The sequence below is a fragment of the Pelophylax lessonae genome, assembly GCF_965119305.1.
Source record: "Pelophylax lessonae genome assembly, chromosome: 9".
Lineage (NCBI taxonomy): Eukaryota > Metazoa > Chordata > Amphibia > Anura > Ranidae > Pelophylax > Pelophylax lessonae.
In genome coordinates, this window is record NC_138776.1 from 65,537,043 (window position 1) to 65,555,508 (window position 18,466).

The following is an 18,466-nucleotide window of genomic DNA, read 5'->3' on the forward strand; positions in this document are numbered from 1 at the left end:
TAAGCTCCATGCGTCCGGCGCCCTGCATGCAGATTAGGGGGCCGGATGCATGGATGGGGGGACGGCACCCCTGCGCCCTCAATACACTGGCCACCACTGGAGGAGGGACAGTGCAGGGAATGTCCACTTCTTTGAGTGTGTACCAGTCAGGCCACATTTCACTCCTTATTGCAGGCTCTGTCAGCATCTTTCAAGTCTACAGACTCCTGGTACAGTTCACAAGTGGCTCTGAAAAGCCATGTCTACCCGCTGGGTCTAGTTGTATTGTGTTGAAACTTTCTGCAATATATTGCTCTTGTCTCGTGGATTCTGTGTGTTTACTGACTGCTACACTGCGCTGCACCTTGGTTACCTAAGTCCTCAAAGATCACATGATTTTCAACAGCCACATTCGCCCTTCCTCAGGCATACAAAGGGCAGATGTGATTGTATATGTATTTTTACATTAAAGGGGTATTAAAACATAAGTTTCCTGATGGTAAAATCCTTGCAGATTTTATTGTGATTTGAATGGTGTGGAAAACCATTTGCTTGCAAGCATACTTAAACAATTGTGACAAATGGGCTTAACCCCGAGCCCACTGCTGCATGAAGAACCAGACTTATCTCATCTCCAGTTCTCTTTTGAGGACCCTGTCTTTTCCAAACATAGCACATAAAAATGATATTCTATAAAATGGTCGAACACCAACTAATCTTTGAATTGCAGCAAGTTTTATTAAACCATGAAATCACACAAATCTTCAATTTAGCACATTCTTTTCATTTGTACACCCACACTTCAGTCATGCACAATGCCATATGATACACAGGGTCATCTGCTTAACCCACCTGATCTATATCATCACAGTTTTTTAACTTAAAAGAGGGAAAGCACAATGTTGATCAGCCTAATATCTGTGATTTTTGGTAATCAAAGAAGCTAATAGTCTTTTGACTTCATGATAGTTGTTATCGTTTCTATTATTTTGTTCCGTGGACTGAAATAATTATGGGTATTGATTATATTCTTTGCTTGCTATCACCTGTGCCAAAGACAAACTGGTGAATACAGTGGAATGGCTCATAGACTGCCAGAGTTACTGACAGCCATGACTGAATGTAATGAGCCATCTTTTAAAAACTGCATGCTTGTATTCTGTATTTGAACCACTGAAATATATATGCTGAGAAGACATGGTGTACCTTTTAACAAATGGATTACCCAGTGAAGTATAACTGCACCTTTCTGAGAAAAAAAAAACTACTAAAAAAAAATAACTACTGCATACCTGATTGGTGTTTTTGCCACATCTTGCTTTTTAATACAGTAATTTCTTGAAATGTTAACCCTAGAAGCAGATGTGGAAGGGGTTGTTGAAGAGTTAACAACTAACACGTTTGTTATTAGAGTGCATTCCCAGCATTTCTCTGCTGTTCTTGCTCATCTCATCTGGAAATTGGTGGTGGGGGTTAAATATGTACATATAGGACAATACCCAAGATACTCAATTGATGCTTTTTTTCATTTGATGAAGCCTGCCAGGGAATTAAACATTTACAGGGCATTGAGGATTTCTTGGGGACCACAAAAGCAAATAAAGCAGAAGGTTATATTTGCACACTTGTTTGATTTTCCTGGATGTAGGAAATAGTATGCTATGTTAAAAGTTCACTCTTATGTCTCGTAATGCAGTGAGGTGATATTTGTGCTGGAATATCTAGATACAGCCACCTAAAGCCTTAATTAAAACATGTCTTACTTATCCTTGAATTGTGTCCTTTGTATTGCTTGAGCCTTCAAAGTAGGGTGGTGTTGGCGGAGATTGGAACATTAGAAAAGGAGACTTTCTATTGAAAGACCAAGACTACCAGCATCTATTCATAACTAAAATAACAATGCTTGGGCACCATTTTAACATTTCTGTAGGGCTGGATACGTTTCGATCTATCTTTTGTACCTGGTTTATTGCTGTCACCTAAATGCCACTAAAGGCAAAACTTTTTGCCTTTAGGTGGGTTACAACCACTGTCAGTTTTTTTTGCTATCAGTTTACCATTGGGGAGGTTTTCCCCTCTTGCATAGCCAAATCAGGAAGTGAGCGGAAATCCCTCCAAAGTAAAGGAATCCTGCTGTGATAACCAGAGTCACCAGAACCACTGTTCTGATGTGAACCCAAAATCTGGGGATTTATTTTACCTTTGACAATAATAGTAAACATGACAAATAGGGAGGGTGAATCTAACGGGGACACCGACGGGTTCTAATCCCTCTTTTCTCTATCCAAACCCCAATCCAAAATGTAATACATCTTACCAGATATTTTCACCTGGTACTCCTTTACCTGGGTGGCTATGCTCTCTCCTCTGCTGTAGCCATACGTGTTTGCATTTGTTTATCTCCATTAACTGGTTGCCGACCGCCGCACGACTATATACTGCGGCGGTCAGCCCCGGCCAGGCAGAGTGACGTACCGGTACGTCACTTGCCTGTCACTTCCTTGTGAGCCAATAGCGGGCGAGCGTGCGCCCGTGGAGGCACGTGCCCGCCATGGCTCGTTCACAGGGAAGTTAGTGCGGGTCCGCCGGTACAGAGGGAGAAAGTCAGGCGGCTGATGTAAACAAGCCGCCTGTCATTCTCCCCTGTGTAGAAACAGTGATCAGACGGTTCTACTATGTAGGACCGTTGATCACTGTTCCTACACTAGTAGCCACAGCCAATCACAGTAGAAAGCACGCCCCTAGGGACACACTTAACCCCTCCCTCCCCAATAAAGTTAACCCCTTCCCTGCCAGTGTCATTTTGCAGTAACATTGCATATGTATAGCACTGATTACTGCAGTAATGTCACTGGTTACCTCAACAGTGTCAAAAATGTCAGTCAAGGGTCCGATCTGTCCGCCGCAATGTCGCAGTACCGCAAAAAAAAATCGCAGATCGCCGCCATTACGCGTTAAAAAAAAAACACCAAAAATGACAAAAATCTTTCCCTTAATTAGTAAACGCAATAACTTTTGTGCAAACCAATTTAAAATACGCTTTTTGCAATTTTTTCTTTTTTTTACCAAACATATGTAGCAGAAAACAAATTGGCCAAAAATGTTAAAAAATTTAGATTTTTACATTTTTTGGGGGGGGAATTTCATATAAAAAAATGTGAAAAATAGTTATTTTTGCAAAATTTACGCTCTTTTTTTGTTTATAGCGCAAAAAGTAAAAATCGCACAGGTGATCAAATACCGCCAAAAGAAAGCTCTGTTTGTGGGAAAAAAAGGACGTCAAATTCGTTTAGGTACAGTGTTGCCCGACCGCGCAATTGTCCGTTAAAGTCACGCAGTAAAAAATCGCAAAAAAAACCCTGGTCGGAATGGGGATAAAATCTTCCGGGGCTTAAGTGGTTAAGATTTATATTGTTTTATGCTTCCAGTTCAGCTTACAGGAAGTAATAAGAACACTACATTTCTGGCTAGATGAACAGATGATAATAGACATGGGTGATGTACTTGTTTCACTGTGCACCTAGCCCATGGGAGTTTATTTTGAGTGTATGGTATTCTTTGTATATGTTATACTTTTGGCTGCAACAGCAGTGTAAAAATCTATGAATATCAAGTTCCTCTGGTGATCGGTTAGTGCCCTGTGGGCATTAACTCTCCCTTCATGAGAGATGACCTAGAACACAGGGGTAGTGGTCAGTATTTTGTGAAAGATAACTTATGCTAGTTTTTTCTTGTTTTCTTATCTTTACTATTAAAATGTACGACTGATGATATTGCAGAATATGTGTAATTGTGCTCTTTTCCCTTGATTTTACAGAGTGTTCTTAAGAGCTATTAATCAGTATGCTGACATGCTAAACAAGATGTTTTTGGATCAAGCAAACTTTGAGCTGCAGGTAAGGGGAATTATATTTTATAAATACAATATTAGCAGAACATGCCATTTATTTACTTTTTTGAGAGACCCTATCACTCACCCATTGTTCCCCAAGTAAGATATACTCGCTTATCCTTGTTACCTTGCCCCCTCCCAGCTGCAGGAGGCCACTCTAGGTAAACTCTGGTTTTGGCGATTGGCCACTTATGCCCTAGCACTGTCCCACGAGGAAGGTCAAATGCTCCCCCATACCTAGAAGCTCCACTGGGTTACAGCAACAAAGTGAGGGCTCTGAGCAAGGAGGAGGAGTGATCATATGCAAATATACTTATGAAAAGGAAGGCTATCAGCAGTGATCAGTCTGTATTACAGGAATCCTCTTCACAAAGTTTAATTTTGCTTAAAGGAGTAGTCTGAAGCAATCTTTTTCTGGGGGAAATAGAGCATCACACAAAGTTATAACACATTTAAATATACTCACGTTTTCCTTATGGTCTTCTTCCTGGTCTTCTCCTCAACTTTCTCTCCGGCAGGAAGCTGGGTCTTTTCATGACGCTCGACTTCTTTCTTTGCCCAGTGACTCATCGATTCCCAGGAGTCACTGCGGGCTGCGCCGGCCTCCTCACCCGGAGTCGAATACTCCCCCTTAGCTAATTTATTCATATATGCGCTGAGCTGAGCTGTCATTGGCTCAGCTCAGCAAATGACACACGCAGAGGTGGCCGAAAGCTCATTGGAGCTCGGCAAGCCAATAGAATAGGACGTTTTTTAAGAGGCGGGGATAGGGAAATGGGTTCGAGAGAAGGGGGCGTGTAATATTATAATTTAGGGAGGGGGCCGAGTAGAGGAGTCACAGGGGGAGGGCAGGAGATTACAGGAAGAGATGAGTGGGCATGCTGGGAGAGATAGTTTTATCATGGCTGCCATAGAAGAAAACCAGGAAGTGCTGAAAACTTTGGGAGGGAATAAAAGAATAACCGCTGGGCCGATTTTCTTAAAAGTGGCGACATTGAAAAGGTATTTCAGTTGGCTAAATTCTGGCATTTTGTGGAATGGGGCTTCAGACTACTCCTTTAAAGTGATTGTAAACCCTTACATATACCCAGTGAAGTGAACCACCTCAAATGATACAAAGAGATTAACAATTATTCTACATAGGTTTTACTTGTTTATCTGCAGCCCTCTCTTCCCTACACCCCTTCAAAAGGGCAGAAAAATGGTAAAATCCTTCACCTGTCAGGAGTACAGAGGAGTGAGTGGAGAGGCTCCAGTTACAGTGTACGAGAACTGATTGGAAGAAAGGAACACACTCCCTTTCATAAAGCAGAAGAACTTTGTTGTAAATAGACAGGCTGCGTGCTGAGCTCCCTCCTCGTTACAAGTTTATCACGTGTCCAAAAAAAACGTGTCAGAAGAGACCTATGTTAAAAACAGAGGAACGAAGTACCAGAGAGAAACTGCACTTAGAGCTTTGGGGAGACATAAGTAAACCCTACAGATATTTGTGATTTGCTCAGATTTCATGACTGAGGTTTACAACCACTTTAGGAATGGATATGCCTCTTGTGTTTAGATAGTATTTGCTGATCCAGATGATTAGCTTTAAAGGATAAGTTTACCTTTCTTAACATGTTAGTCATATTTAGGGTGTGACATGTTCAGCATCTGCCTGCTCTTCCCCCAATACTCCCTCCCTGTGACAGCAGGTTGGGGATCTTTGTCCCGCACCCGCTGTCACAATTCAAACAGAGCACTCTGCCCACACTGCCCCATCATTCATTCAGAGTTCTATGAATGAATGAACTACAAGTACCGATATCTATTGCAGCTGACGGTTTGTAGTTCCTTAAGGAACTTTCCAGGGCACTGATGAGTGCTTTAGGGAGTTTATTGAGCTTCCTGTCATTCAGTAACTGCCTGCCTGTATCGTAGGTATGGGCTGACAGCTACACTGACAGTCTACGAGCCTTACATTACATCCATGATCTGCTGATCGTGGGTGCAATGCGTTACAGGCTCCTGAAAAAAATTAATAAATGCACATTGTTTTTATTTTTTAAGGTGAACTTATCCTTTAAAGAAAAAAATGTGCTTCTGTGAAAACAAAACCTGATGTAGGATAGTGTATACTGACACAGCTATCACCCAGTCTGTCACCTAGATAAAGTTGTGCCATGAAGGCTTCTTTGCTCTGACTTACAAAGAGAATGTTAGTGCCAGGGAATTGTTGACCTGTCTTTTAAAGAATGCAATCTTCCAACATCATTATCCTGATCCTTTCTTGGCTACTTGGTGCATCCCTGATCTTGGAACAGGCAAGTGCGTACCAGTTGTCTAAGTACTTATATGAACATGTTCCAGGTCAGTAATGCAGCAAATAGTGAAATAAAAAAAAAAACATTGGCACTGAAGCATGCACCATAAAAAATGTCTGTAAAATGAACCCTCCTAAAAGTGTGAAATGTGCCAAAGTGATTGAGGCAAGTCCACAAGTTATCTGCCCCCCCCCCCCCCTCCCCCACTGCTGGTGGAAGCAGCTGTAAGGAGCCTTGAGCGGAATTTAAGTCCTTGGTTTTAGACTTTCAAAAACAAGTCAGCACAAACAGCTCCTGTATTACTTCATGACAGGTTCTCTTAAAGGAGATGACACATCTCAGTAATTTTAATGACCATAGACACAGACATTTTGTAATACTTTTGATCAAATGAAATGCAAACTTTAAAAACATCTGATGTTCTAAAAGGCTACATGCAGTTTAAAAAGAGAGGTCTAAGTAGTGCTAAGTATTTTCCTCTGCTCTACAGAAATGCACAATAATGCAGCCATTTAATATCTAATGTTGGACATATGTGAAGGTTGCAGGAAACAGAACTGCTAAGAGCACAGATGGCTTATAAGGAGCAGTTGCCTGGCAAGCAAAAGATTTCAACTCTTATGACTACTTCACTTGCATGCTTAGTAAAAAAATAAAGATCATAGTGTACATCAGGGAGCCATTTAACTAATAGTTCTTTCCTGTTGTGCTGATCTGAAAGAATATAATCCAGTCTAGCCTGTAGATGCTGAATTCAATCTACTTAAAGTAGCCTTATACTGTTAATATTCCTTTATTAATGCAAACACATCAAGTGTTACTAGAAAAGGTTGGGGCTAGAAACTAGATCATAAAAACATATGTACTACCACCAGTACTGGCTTATCAGGGAATAACCATGGCAATCAGACAAAGGGGTTGGTTTACTAAAACTGGAGAGTGCAAAATCTGGTGCAGCTGTGCATGGTAGCCAATCAGCTTTTAACTTCAGCTTGTTCAATTAAAGCGTAACTCCACTTTTGTTGAGAAAAAAAAAAACAATCCCTTCTGAGTGATCTTTGTACATTGCAAGGAATATAACAACCTTTGTTGCAGATTCCTACCTTTTTGTTATTCTGAAGAAAACACTGTTTGATTCTTTGTTCTGAGTGAGTCTAATGGGAGTGGTTTCATAAGTATCAATCAGCTGTGCAGCTGCAGAGCAATGAGGAAATCTGATGGGCCTTCATCCCTTTAGACGTGTTCCTATTGGGATTATCTCACCAAAAATTAAATTTTTGTTGCAGGGGATGCCTGAAATCTGACTTGTATCTTAGGCAAACTTCTGGGAAAATAGGTGAGCCAATCATACAAGAAGGAAATTACATATCTGGGGGCCGTTCTGTGTACAAAACACCTCCAGGTAGCCAGATTGCTTAGCATTTTCAGAAAATGACAAGGGCTGCAGATTCAAAAGGAAAGGTCATTTTTAATAACATTCAACTACAATATGATTTGCGTTTGCTATTTTCTCCCCCAAAAAGTGGAGTTACGCTTTGACAAAAAAAAAAAAAAACCCTGGAAGCTGATTGGTTTCTTGGAAGAGCTGCAGCAGATTTTTAGCAAATTAATCCCAAAGTCTTTTCAACCTGTTCTATCACTGTTTAGGGCTGAAAGATCATGTCTGAGTGTACCTGTGAGAAAGTGTGGATGGTACAAAGTTTGTGTAAAAAGTTCTAGGATTGGGAGGGTCAGGAACTGGCCTGCAGATAACAAAACAAGTTGTTCCAATATTGTGCTCGGGCCCAGATTTGCCATTCGCTACCAAGGCCATGGCCAAGCATGACAAGGGAGAAAAGAGGGCAGCACCATCTAAGTGCATTATAAAAGATGCGTTTAAAACCACTATGTTAGAGAGACTGTCAGGAGACGGGGAACCTAACTCGTGTTTTCTGGTATTGCCCAATGATCCAGCCACTGTGGCAGGCAGTCTTTTCCCTAATATCACATATAACGGGGAAGGATTGTGCATCAAATCCAGCACTCGCACTTCTGAGCATTGGTATAAATGAATTTCCTCCTCAAAGCAGAACAGTGACTGCTCAAATTTTATTCGCCACCAGAAAAGTCCTGGCCAAACATTGGCGATCACCTTCACTCCCTCACCTAGAAGAAATCAAATATCAACCTGCACTGTGAAATGGAAAGAATGCTGGCGTATAAAGAATGCAGAGCCACTGCGTTCCACAAAAAGTGGGATACATGGCTTGCATATACCTCTAATGTTGGATAATATTTGATTTACAACTTACTATGACTTGAAATTCTCAGGTTCTTGTACAAAACCTCTAGTTCCCTAGGGAACTAATCTCCTCTGGTGGTAGGAACCTTCCCCTTCTTCCCCTCCCCTCCCCTTCCCTCCTCTCCCCTCCCCTTCCGGGTATGCGGTGTCCCTCAGAAAGAGCCACTAACTTCACTTCCAGGTAAAAGGTGGAGTGGGAGATGCGCGCGTTCGAAGCATGCATGCTTCTTCCTCAGGCAATGAGTGCGACCATCATGGAGGAGGTATAAATAGGAAGTCCAAGTGGGGGGGAAGCCATGGTAATCAGCTCACAATAAATAAATCCTGCACACCTGCTAATTGGGATTAGGACAGACCTAGCAAATGCAGGAGTTTTTAAACCATTCACTAAGCATATATTAGAGCACATTGGATTCTACCTGCATAGTTGCTTGGGTGCACGAGTTAATGTATTAATAAAAACATTGGTTATGTCATGGACATGCAGAAGGAAAGAATAGCGGAGAAGAAGGCAAGAAAATAATGAGAAAAGGATAATAAATAACCAGTGGATAACAGATAATAATAGTTAGAAAATGATGACAAAAAAAAAATAAAATTGTATTAATAATAAAAAATATATGTAAGGAAATAAAAATAATGAATAAAGGCAGAAAATAATACAATAATAAAGGCCAAAAAAATGTAAATTAAAAATAGATTTAAATGAACATAAGTGGTAAACAATAATATAGGATAATACTATAGAAATATACATGTAAATGATAAGACACCTGCCTAATGACAAAATATATGTAGTAAAGAGTTTATAAGGACAAGAATGTCTGGAAGAAGGGGAATAAAAATATTATGAATGGTATATCTGACTGGAAAAAATAGCCTGTCAGGTTAAAGAAAGTGATATGTACTAATGAAAAACATCTAGCATATTTGGGGGGGTTAAATAATTTTGTGTGATAATGGTTACAGCAGGGGACTAATATCTAGCTCCTTGTTTAACCCACCAGGTGCCAAAGTGTCCAGCCTGTAAATTCAGTAGGACTCACGTGCACACAGACGCCTGAAGCGTTCTGCTGCAGGAAGGTTGTTAGGAATGGCCTCAATGACCCACACCCTGAGCTCCTGGGAACACTGGTTGTGTCATGTAAGGAAATGTTTGGGGACACTGTGCTGGTTTGACCCTGCTTCTACAAAATGCCTGTGTTCTCCAAACCTTTTCCGGAGTATACGGATTGTGCGGCCCACATATAGCAGTCCACAAGGACAAGACAAACAGTAGACCACGAACTCCGAGGAACATGTGTAAAAGTCAGGGATGGAGAAACTTTTTGATCTTGGAACCCAACTTTTTGTCCATGTTACAATACGAGTTTTCAGGTTTATAGCTCGTCTGTACTAAAAAAAGGGGTCGTTCTGTAATGGAAGATTTGAGATGTGGATCTTCTTGTAATATTGACCAATGTTTATGGAATGTGTGTTCCATGTTCCTAAATTAGGTATGGAAATTGTGCATTTATAATATAGAATAAAATAAAGGTTTTATTTAAAAAAAAAAATATTTAAATAATCAATTTACCAAACTGAAATAAAAATACAATCACTCAAATTCCTTCTAGTTTCTCTTTAAATGTTACTGTTGATTTGAGTTATCTGTAAGGCTTCATTCAGAAGTGTATTGATTTACTGGCATTTTTTGGACTTTTTTGCAGCTTTTACAAGCTTTTTTTAAAGGGTTTTAGAAATGTTTTACAAGTGTTTTACAGCTTCAGGCGTTTTTGTTTAGCCAATAGAAAACACAAGGGGGAGGAGAGGAAGAGGAAATTAGGGGTGGAGAGCTGCTGTTTGAGTGTTTTACTAGCGTTTTTCTGCTCAAGTCAGGCATTTCTATTGAAATCTTTGGGGCCAAAAACGCTTGTAATCTACCAAAAAGAAGCTCATGTACTTTTTTGAGCTTCAGACATTTTACTTCAGGCACCAGAACGCGCATATGTGAACAGGGGCCATTGAAATAAATAGAATTTTGCTTGTTGGGTGTTTTGGAGCTTCAGATCTGAGCGTTTTACAAGCTGAAAATCGCTCAGGTGTTAACAGGCCCTAAGTAATAACCGTTACAAATGCATGTCTGAGAAAAGTAATTGCTACTATTTTCTATTCTAGCTATGGAATAACTATTTTCACCTGGCTGTTGCTTTTCTCACCCAAGAATCCTTGCAGCTGGAGAATTTTTCAAGTGCCAAACGAGCCAAAATCCTGCTTAAGTAAGTCTTGTACGAGTTATGAACAGTGTATAAAATATCTGTAGTTCTGTAGATTTTATTTTAATTCTGTAGAACGAGGTGCCCAGTGAATTTAGTTTTTTTTTTTTTTTTTTCCAGCTGATAAATGCATTGTATTTCTGTATGCATATTCCTTTATTGAAGTATTTAGAGATGAAGGAAACTGAGCTTTGTATTTCCTACAGCTTGAAGGAAATGCTAATCCACTTTGCTTCTGTCTGTACCTGTGTCTAGAACTCTGTCACTGCACACTACAAAGCTTACCTTTCTGTCTGAAGACATCTGTTCAATGGGATATATTCATTGTGTCTATTGCAGGATGCGTTATGCATAATGCCTTTTGTCAGGCTTTTCTTTTTTCTATTATTTCAAAATTTTTCACTTTGCAGAATTTTCTTTTTCCTTTAAAGGACTCAAACCGAGTGCCATGTACTTAAAGTGAATCACTGCTTTGCTCATGCAGGGTAAAGCAACAGGTTCACATCAATGCAGACCTCTACAGATGCATATACATTCCTTGCTTTACTCCCCACTGCTCTGTTCAGCTGCCGGGAGGGTAAGGGAGGGCTTGTTTAAACTAAAAGTCACTGAAGTCATGACTTACACATGGCAGTGGACTCCCCTGTATGACCGCGCTGATTGGCCCAGTGCTTTCACATAGAGCAAGTCACATCCTCCTTTATACCCTGAACTTTTGGCTCTTCTTGTGCTCTCACTGTAAGGAATGAGGGATTAAATCTAAGCTTTTGATTCACCCTAAATAAGGAGACTGTTTTGAAATCAGACAAGATAGGAGAGAAGTATTGTGGTGTTTTGTAGAATAGGTTAGGATTTCCTGAAATGCAGTGTTCTACATAAGTAGGAGAGTCGTAGTTTGATATAAACTGGTGGATCGCTTATATAGTACTGCTGTACTTGGTAACCAATCAGGATCCTTTTCTAGTTTGTTCTTGGTAAATTATTCTTGGAGCTTGGTTACTAAAGGCAGCTACTGTATTTCCATAAGCCATCCCCACAGGCTGCATAAATCTGTATTTTTGTGGGTTTTTTTTTTTTTTATTTCAAACAAATACAGACCAAATTTGTATTGATTAATACAGTTTATCCACACTGTGGCATTCATTGGAGTGAATAATAAGGATTATCCACGCTGTGGCATTCATTGGAGTGGATTGGGAAGTGTTTATGATGCACACACTCCATTCTCCCTTTCTGTGTTCTAGTTCCCCATTACATGGTCCTGTTTACCTAATTAAAACTTCATGCTATAACCCATGATGTATCATTTTGCATATATTTGCATATGTATGGTAAAGCCACATGCCATCATCAAGGAGCCTATGTACTGTGTGGTTCCTAGTTAGATCTATAGAAGCCCCATTACAAATATAAATGTAATTTATTTAAAAAAATATTTTCAATTGTTATTTATCTCACCAAATCACCATATGTGCAGTATATCATATTGTTAAACTGTGTCCACAATAAAAATGTCAGTTGACTTCCACAGGGTGCTACCCAGCATAGTGTATTGTTGTTGGGCTTGGTGCCAGATGAGTTCAGGACTTTCCCTCCTCATTGGCCACAGACATCCTGGGTAGATCCCAATAGTTTTGGAATTTGATAATGTCACTTTACATCTCCTAATTAATTGGCCAGATGGCAGGCATTAAACAACCAGATGAAGAAGATTGGTAGTGATATTCTCATACCTCAGGTTTCGAGGCTGCTAAGATCTAGGCAGGAGGGAAGGTGTGATTTATATGTCCCAAACTCTAGTTGCTCTAAGCCCAACAGTGCTTCCAGATCAGCTATGGCAAGCTGCAGCTCCCTTAAAACAAAATATGTAGTTAAACCAATGCATCTGTTTAGGTATACTAGGTTTACTACTTCTGTTACCATCCTCTGCAGCCTTAAAACCATTGATGCTCTGCTGTGTAAATATCAGCTTTGTGAAGGAAAGTTGAGAGGTGGTCATGTATCCTCTACATCTAACTACTGATGGATAAATGTGATGAGCAGCCTTACAGGCTAGATACCAGGTGCAGAATAAAAGAAACAGCTCAACTTTCCTTCCAGAAGTTTCACTGTGCATAGTATGGTTTCAGGTCTCCCAGTGTGTTGTAGAGGAATTGAAAACTGTGGTGTATGCTGTAAATGTTTGGAGGATTAAATATATATGTAATGGCTTGCATAAAGGTTTGCTACTTTTTAGTAGTAGCACTGATAGTCCCCACTGCCACCAAAATGCATCCTGTAAACAGGCAGATGCAAGTTGGAAGCCCTTTTATGCTTTGCTTAAAAGTGCCACCCAAGGCAAGTTGTTCTAGATAATTCATTAATGTAAAAAGAAGGAATAGAGCGGACCATTTCTATTAAAAACAACACAATGCTGATTGTTTACCCTTAAAATTTACAAGGGCATCGTCTCTCCAACAGAGTGATTAAAAAACGGTCATAACATGTCATCCTAAATTATTGCTACCATAGTAATCCTATGTCACTAATATATATCTACGAGACAGGAAGCAAGGATGCAAATCCATTAATTACTTGTTTCTCATCTTTCAGGTACTGTGATATGAGAAGGCAGATCGGCTTTGAAATCAGAGATATGTGGTATAATTTAGGTGAGTGTTTAATCCCTGTTTTCATCATGATTTTCTAAAAGTTTTTCCCTATTAATAGCATTGTTTGCTTTTGGTTTAAAATGGACATGTTCATTTAGGCAAACAGATAATATCCTGTTTTACATTTAGTTGTCAAGTATGACTTAGAACAAGGTGAAACTCTCTCTTGCAGTAGTCTGGAGGAGTAGTCTCAAAATGCTGCTTGAACTTTATTACTTTAATAAAATAAGCCTTAAACAGTAAATAATCCTGAATGAGAAAATGTTAAGGTTCACTTGTCTTATTTAAACCAAATAGATCCTGCTACCATTAAGTATCGATCACTGATTTGCAATGTCTTCTTTGCCACTTCTGATCTATAGAGTCAGGACTTAAACCAGTCTACCAATTGGTAGACACCAGGCCCCTCACACTGGGGCTTGTGGAGATTTACAAATTATGTTGGAGTGTTCCTGCTAATAGCAAAAAGTGTTTTCTTTTTGGCAGCTTTCACAAGTTACCTCAGCCTATGGTTTATTTTTTTACTTACATTTACAAGATGTTTACATGTTCCTTGAACTGTTCATTTCTTTGGCCAGTTTTCACAACACCAAAGGAGGTATAGTAATCATGATGTTTAACACTGCACACTGGTCCCATGGAGTAGTTGTACATTCAGCTCTCCTACTACAGTTGTGTTCACAATTATTCAACCCCCACTGAAATTGATTGTTTTGGCCAGTTTGACATTGATTTTGATCATTCAGTCATCCTGCTTACAATTAAATCAAAGAGGCACGTGTAGGTCAGACAAATATAACATAACATTTATAATGAAATAACCACAAATGTCTTTTCTGTGCTCACATCATTATCAGTTTTATTCAAACCCCAAGTGACATTCAATCTTAGTACTTAGTACAACATCCTTTTACAGTTATAACAGCTTTTAAACGTGAAGCATAGCTTGACACAAGTGTCTTGCAGTGATCTACGGGTATCTTCGCCCATTCGTCATGGGCAAAAGCCTCCAGTTCAGTCACATTCTTAGGCTTGTGCACTGCAACTGCTTTCTTTAAGTCCCACCAGAGGTTCTCAATCGGATTTAAGTCTGATGACTGTGATGGCCACTCCAAAATGTTCCAGCCTTTAATCTGCAACCATGCTCTAGTGGACTTGGAGGTATGCTTGGGATCATTGTCCTGTTGAAAAGTCCAACGTCTCCCAAGTCTCAGGTTTGTGACGGACTGCATCACATTGTCATCCAATATCTCCTGGTACTGAAGAGAATTCATGGTACCTTGCACAGGCTGAAGCTTCCCTGTACCTGGAGAAGCAAAACAGCCCCAAAGCATGATTGACCCCCCACCATGCTTCACAGTAGGCAAGGTGTTCTTTTCTTCATAGGCCTTGTTCTTCCTCCTCCAAACATAGCGTTGATCCATGAGCCCAAATAGTTCTAATTTTGTTTCATCAGTCCACAGAACACTATCCCAAAACTTCTGTGGTTTGTCCACATGACTTTTGGCATACTGCAGTCGACTCTTCTTATTCTTTGGAGACCGCAAGGGGGTGCGCCTGGGAGTTCTGGCGTGGAGGCCTTCATTACGCAGTGTGCGCCGTATTGTCTGAGCAGCAACTTCAGTACCCACATCTGACAAATCTTTTCTCAGTTCCTCAGCAGTCACACGGGGACTTTTCTCCACTCTATGCTTCAGGTAGCGCACAGCAATCGAGGTCAGCATCTTCTTTCTGCCACGACCAGGTAGCGTTTCAACAGTGCCCTTTGCCTTGAATTTGCGAATGATGCTTCCTATGGTGTCTCTTGGTATGTTTAACATCTTTGCAATCTTCTTATAGCCATTGTCCTTCCTGTGAAGAGTAATCACCTCTTCTCTTGTCTTCCTGGACCGTTCTCTTGACTTCACCATGTTTGTAACCACACCAGTAAATGTCTAGAAGGAGCGGAGTATCACAGTCATTTTAAAGCTGCCTAATTGGTGCTTATTAGGCTTTATTGCTGCTCCCTGACATCCACAGGTGTTTTCAATACCTGATTGAAAACACTTCAATGAACCTCTGTTCTTCAGAGTGGTAGTCTTTAAGGGGTTGAATAATTGTCAATGAAGAATTCACAAAAGAAACATTTACTACTGTATTAAAAAACCAATTGATGTCATTTTAGTTGCATATGGTTCTTTAAGAAGTCCTTGTAGGATTTCATTCTGAATACAATTACAAATGTACACTAAATTCCCTAAAACCCTTTACAGCATTGGGGGTTGAATAATTTTGAACACAACTGTAAGTACTGTGCTTAGAAATGTTCTTACACTCTAGGTGTATTGACAATGACCACTGCTTTTACCAAAAAGCGGTATTATGTCTGTTGTATATACTTTAGTACTTTGTGTCCAAGAAGCACTCCGGGCATTGTGACAAGGGTATCTATGCACAGGTAACCTTACATGGGTTGAACCCTTAGTTCTGGCTGAGTGACTTGCAGACTTACTAGGTCTAGATGTGTTAGTGTGGACTTGAGAATTGGCAAGTGGGTCCTAAAAATAAGAGTTACATGCTATGACTTTTTCCTATAAAATGTTAGATAGACTCCTTACATTGCGGTGACTTGCTGCCTTAAATGATCTCCTCAAAAACTTCACCTGTTGCTGAAGTTGAGCATTAAATATAATAATGAGCACCTGCTTCTGTAATGTCAAGCAGTTTCCTAGAAGGGTCCTTCTCTATAATTGTCCTTGCAATCATTTAAGCAGCAGTTTCTTGTGTGTGAAGCACCCTTAACTCTGGAATGCTCTCTACTTTACTGGCAGAAGTCTTATATATTCACAAACTTGCAGCGAGTTTCCTGCCAAATTGGGGGGAAAAAAACTTTGTCCTCATACACGTTTGTGATAATCCAACTTTCAAGCTTGTTCCTCAGCTTAGAAAAATATAATATCTGGTAATGTATGTTGGGTGGCAACCTTTATGCCAATACAGCTGTTTCTGGTGTCACTGGAGGTAGCTGAGGGACAATGTGGGAGGAGATTAGGGACACTGCAGGGGATTCTGGATCTGGTGGGACCTGAGGGAGAAAATGGGAGGAAGCAGTCTGCAGTAACGGTACAGTCTGTAGGACAATCACTGCCATTCTGTTAGGGACCCTGGATTCTGTATGCCAGCCCCACAGGTTCCAAGTTACGTGGTAATCCTGGGCTTGGTGCTTCCCTAAGCAGGGATGGCCCCCAAACTATGGCCTATGTAGCCTAATGGCAAATCTTGCCCTGGCCATGATCACATTTTCTGTTGTCTTAGAAAACTTATGAAGGTTGCTTTTGCTCATCTCTTCTTTTCAAAATACTAGTTGCAGACTGTCTCCATACCAGTTAATGACCTAAAACAAGTATGTCACAATTCCTGTCCTGCTTATTTGTTCCCCATCAGTTATGAAGCCATGATCTACTAGTATTTTCCAAAGAAGAGGCCAGCTTTGGCAGCTTCAATAGTTCACAAATTAAGGCAAATATGAGTGTTTTAGAACAGTAAAAACATTCTAAATCCTGGGTGCCCCAAACCCTGTATAAACCTAAAACAATGATTTGCTGCTTATGATCATCTCAAAGGGTATTTGCTCACATCCACTGTTGTAGTGCATGCTGGAAGAGTTTCCCATAAGGTGTATAAATCTACAGTTGTAACTAGAACAGGAGGAGATGGGAAATATTCTAATGGGGACAGCTGTCAAACCTGTCAAGATCTTACGTTCGTGAGATATCTTTATACTTCTGTTTTTGTCTCCAGGGCAGAGTGACTGGAAATGCCTCCAATTGGCGTACAGGCAGCAGTGCCCTGTTGCCCAACTCTTGGTACTTGCTGTTTGGTCCCTACAGCCATTAGTCGATGTTTGCCTTGCCTAGATGCTTACAATTAAACTAAATTCCACTAACTAGATGATTTTTCTCACATATCGATATGTTTTCTGTGCTGTCCATTTAAAAAAAATTGATGTACTTTTTTTTTTTCCTCTGGCCGAAAAAATAGCAATCCCAAATGCCAGTCATTTTAAAAGTGGGCTGTAGGGAGCGCTGTGTTCTAAAGGAACTGTGATAGTGATGATCTGTAACAATCTCTTGTAATGTTTCCTAGTTTCTGACTGTCTCCTGTCGCATGGCCCCCTGATAAACACAACAGGACAAGATACCTCCTGCGCATGAGTGTGGTGGTGGTTTAATGTCAGTTCTTTATATACATCCATTATGGACGCGCCACACTTTGCTGCCCTCTTATGACTGGAGGAGCCCCTATATCGTACTACAAAGACATGAGAGGGTGCACCAGCCTAATGCATTATCCCAATGCAAATTTATTGTAAGATAAAAATAAATCTACTCACAAGCACCATAACAGACAAGACTCATTAGATTATCATAGTTATTCAGTCCATACCACGTGTTCCTGGGCTTGGGAGGACAAGACGTTTTGAGGGTTTTGGCTCTAAAGAAGAGAATACTACCCTCAAAACTCATAAGCCAAATGGAATCCAGGTGGTATCCTCCCAAGCCCAGGAGTTCACGCAGTGGACTAATCCACTACTACTACTACTACTCTATCCAAACATAAATCCAAACATAAAGATAAAGATACAAGTTTTGACTGTATGAGCACTTTAAATCAGCTAGATGTAATGAATGACAGATCAGAAATTGGGCAGCTCAAGAAGTAGGCTATAAGTAGGATGTCCCTATCATTTTCATGTTTGACTGGACTGTACCTTTAATTATGCATTTCATTGTGCTTTTTTAAATTCCATTGCCGGCTTCGGAAAGTTTACATTGTCTGTGGCATCTTTATACCGAGAGCAATAAAACCTCCAGAAAACTTTATGACATTGATGCTGTGTTTGATGAATAACCGAGTGTCAGAAGCATTTGTTTTCTGAAACACTGACTCTGACATTTTTCAGACATAATACATGAAAACTGTCACATACAAGTTTGAAAATAACAGCCCTGAAAAAGGAGTATGCCTTACAGCTCCTTGAAGTGTGCGCTGCAAACCATTAAACATTTCCAGGGTCACTCCATCAGAAGGGGGGAATGCGTGTGTTTTTATTATTTATTTTTAACTCC

At 40.2% G+C, this 18,466-nt stretch overlaps 1 protein-coding gene across 1 annotated transcript in view; it reads left to right on the top strand.

The window, feature by feature from the left end:
- Positions 1 to 18,466, top strand: part of DOCK1 (dedicator of cytokinesis 1) — a 696,032-nt gene that overhangs the window by 482,526 nt on the left and 195,040 nt on the right. Inside the window, exons 30-32 of the mRNA XM_082266717.1 lie at positions 3,797 to 3,875; positions 10,610 to 10,710; positions 13,300 to 13,358. Of these exons, the coding sequence (XP_082122843.1) occupies positions 3,797 to 3,875; positions 10,610 to 10,710; positions 13,300 to 13,358 (239 nt within the window). The remainder of the gene's footprint in view (positions 1 to 3,796; positions 3,876 to 10,609; positions 10,711 to 13,299; positions 13,359 to 18,466) is intronic.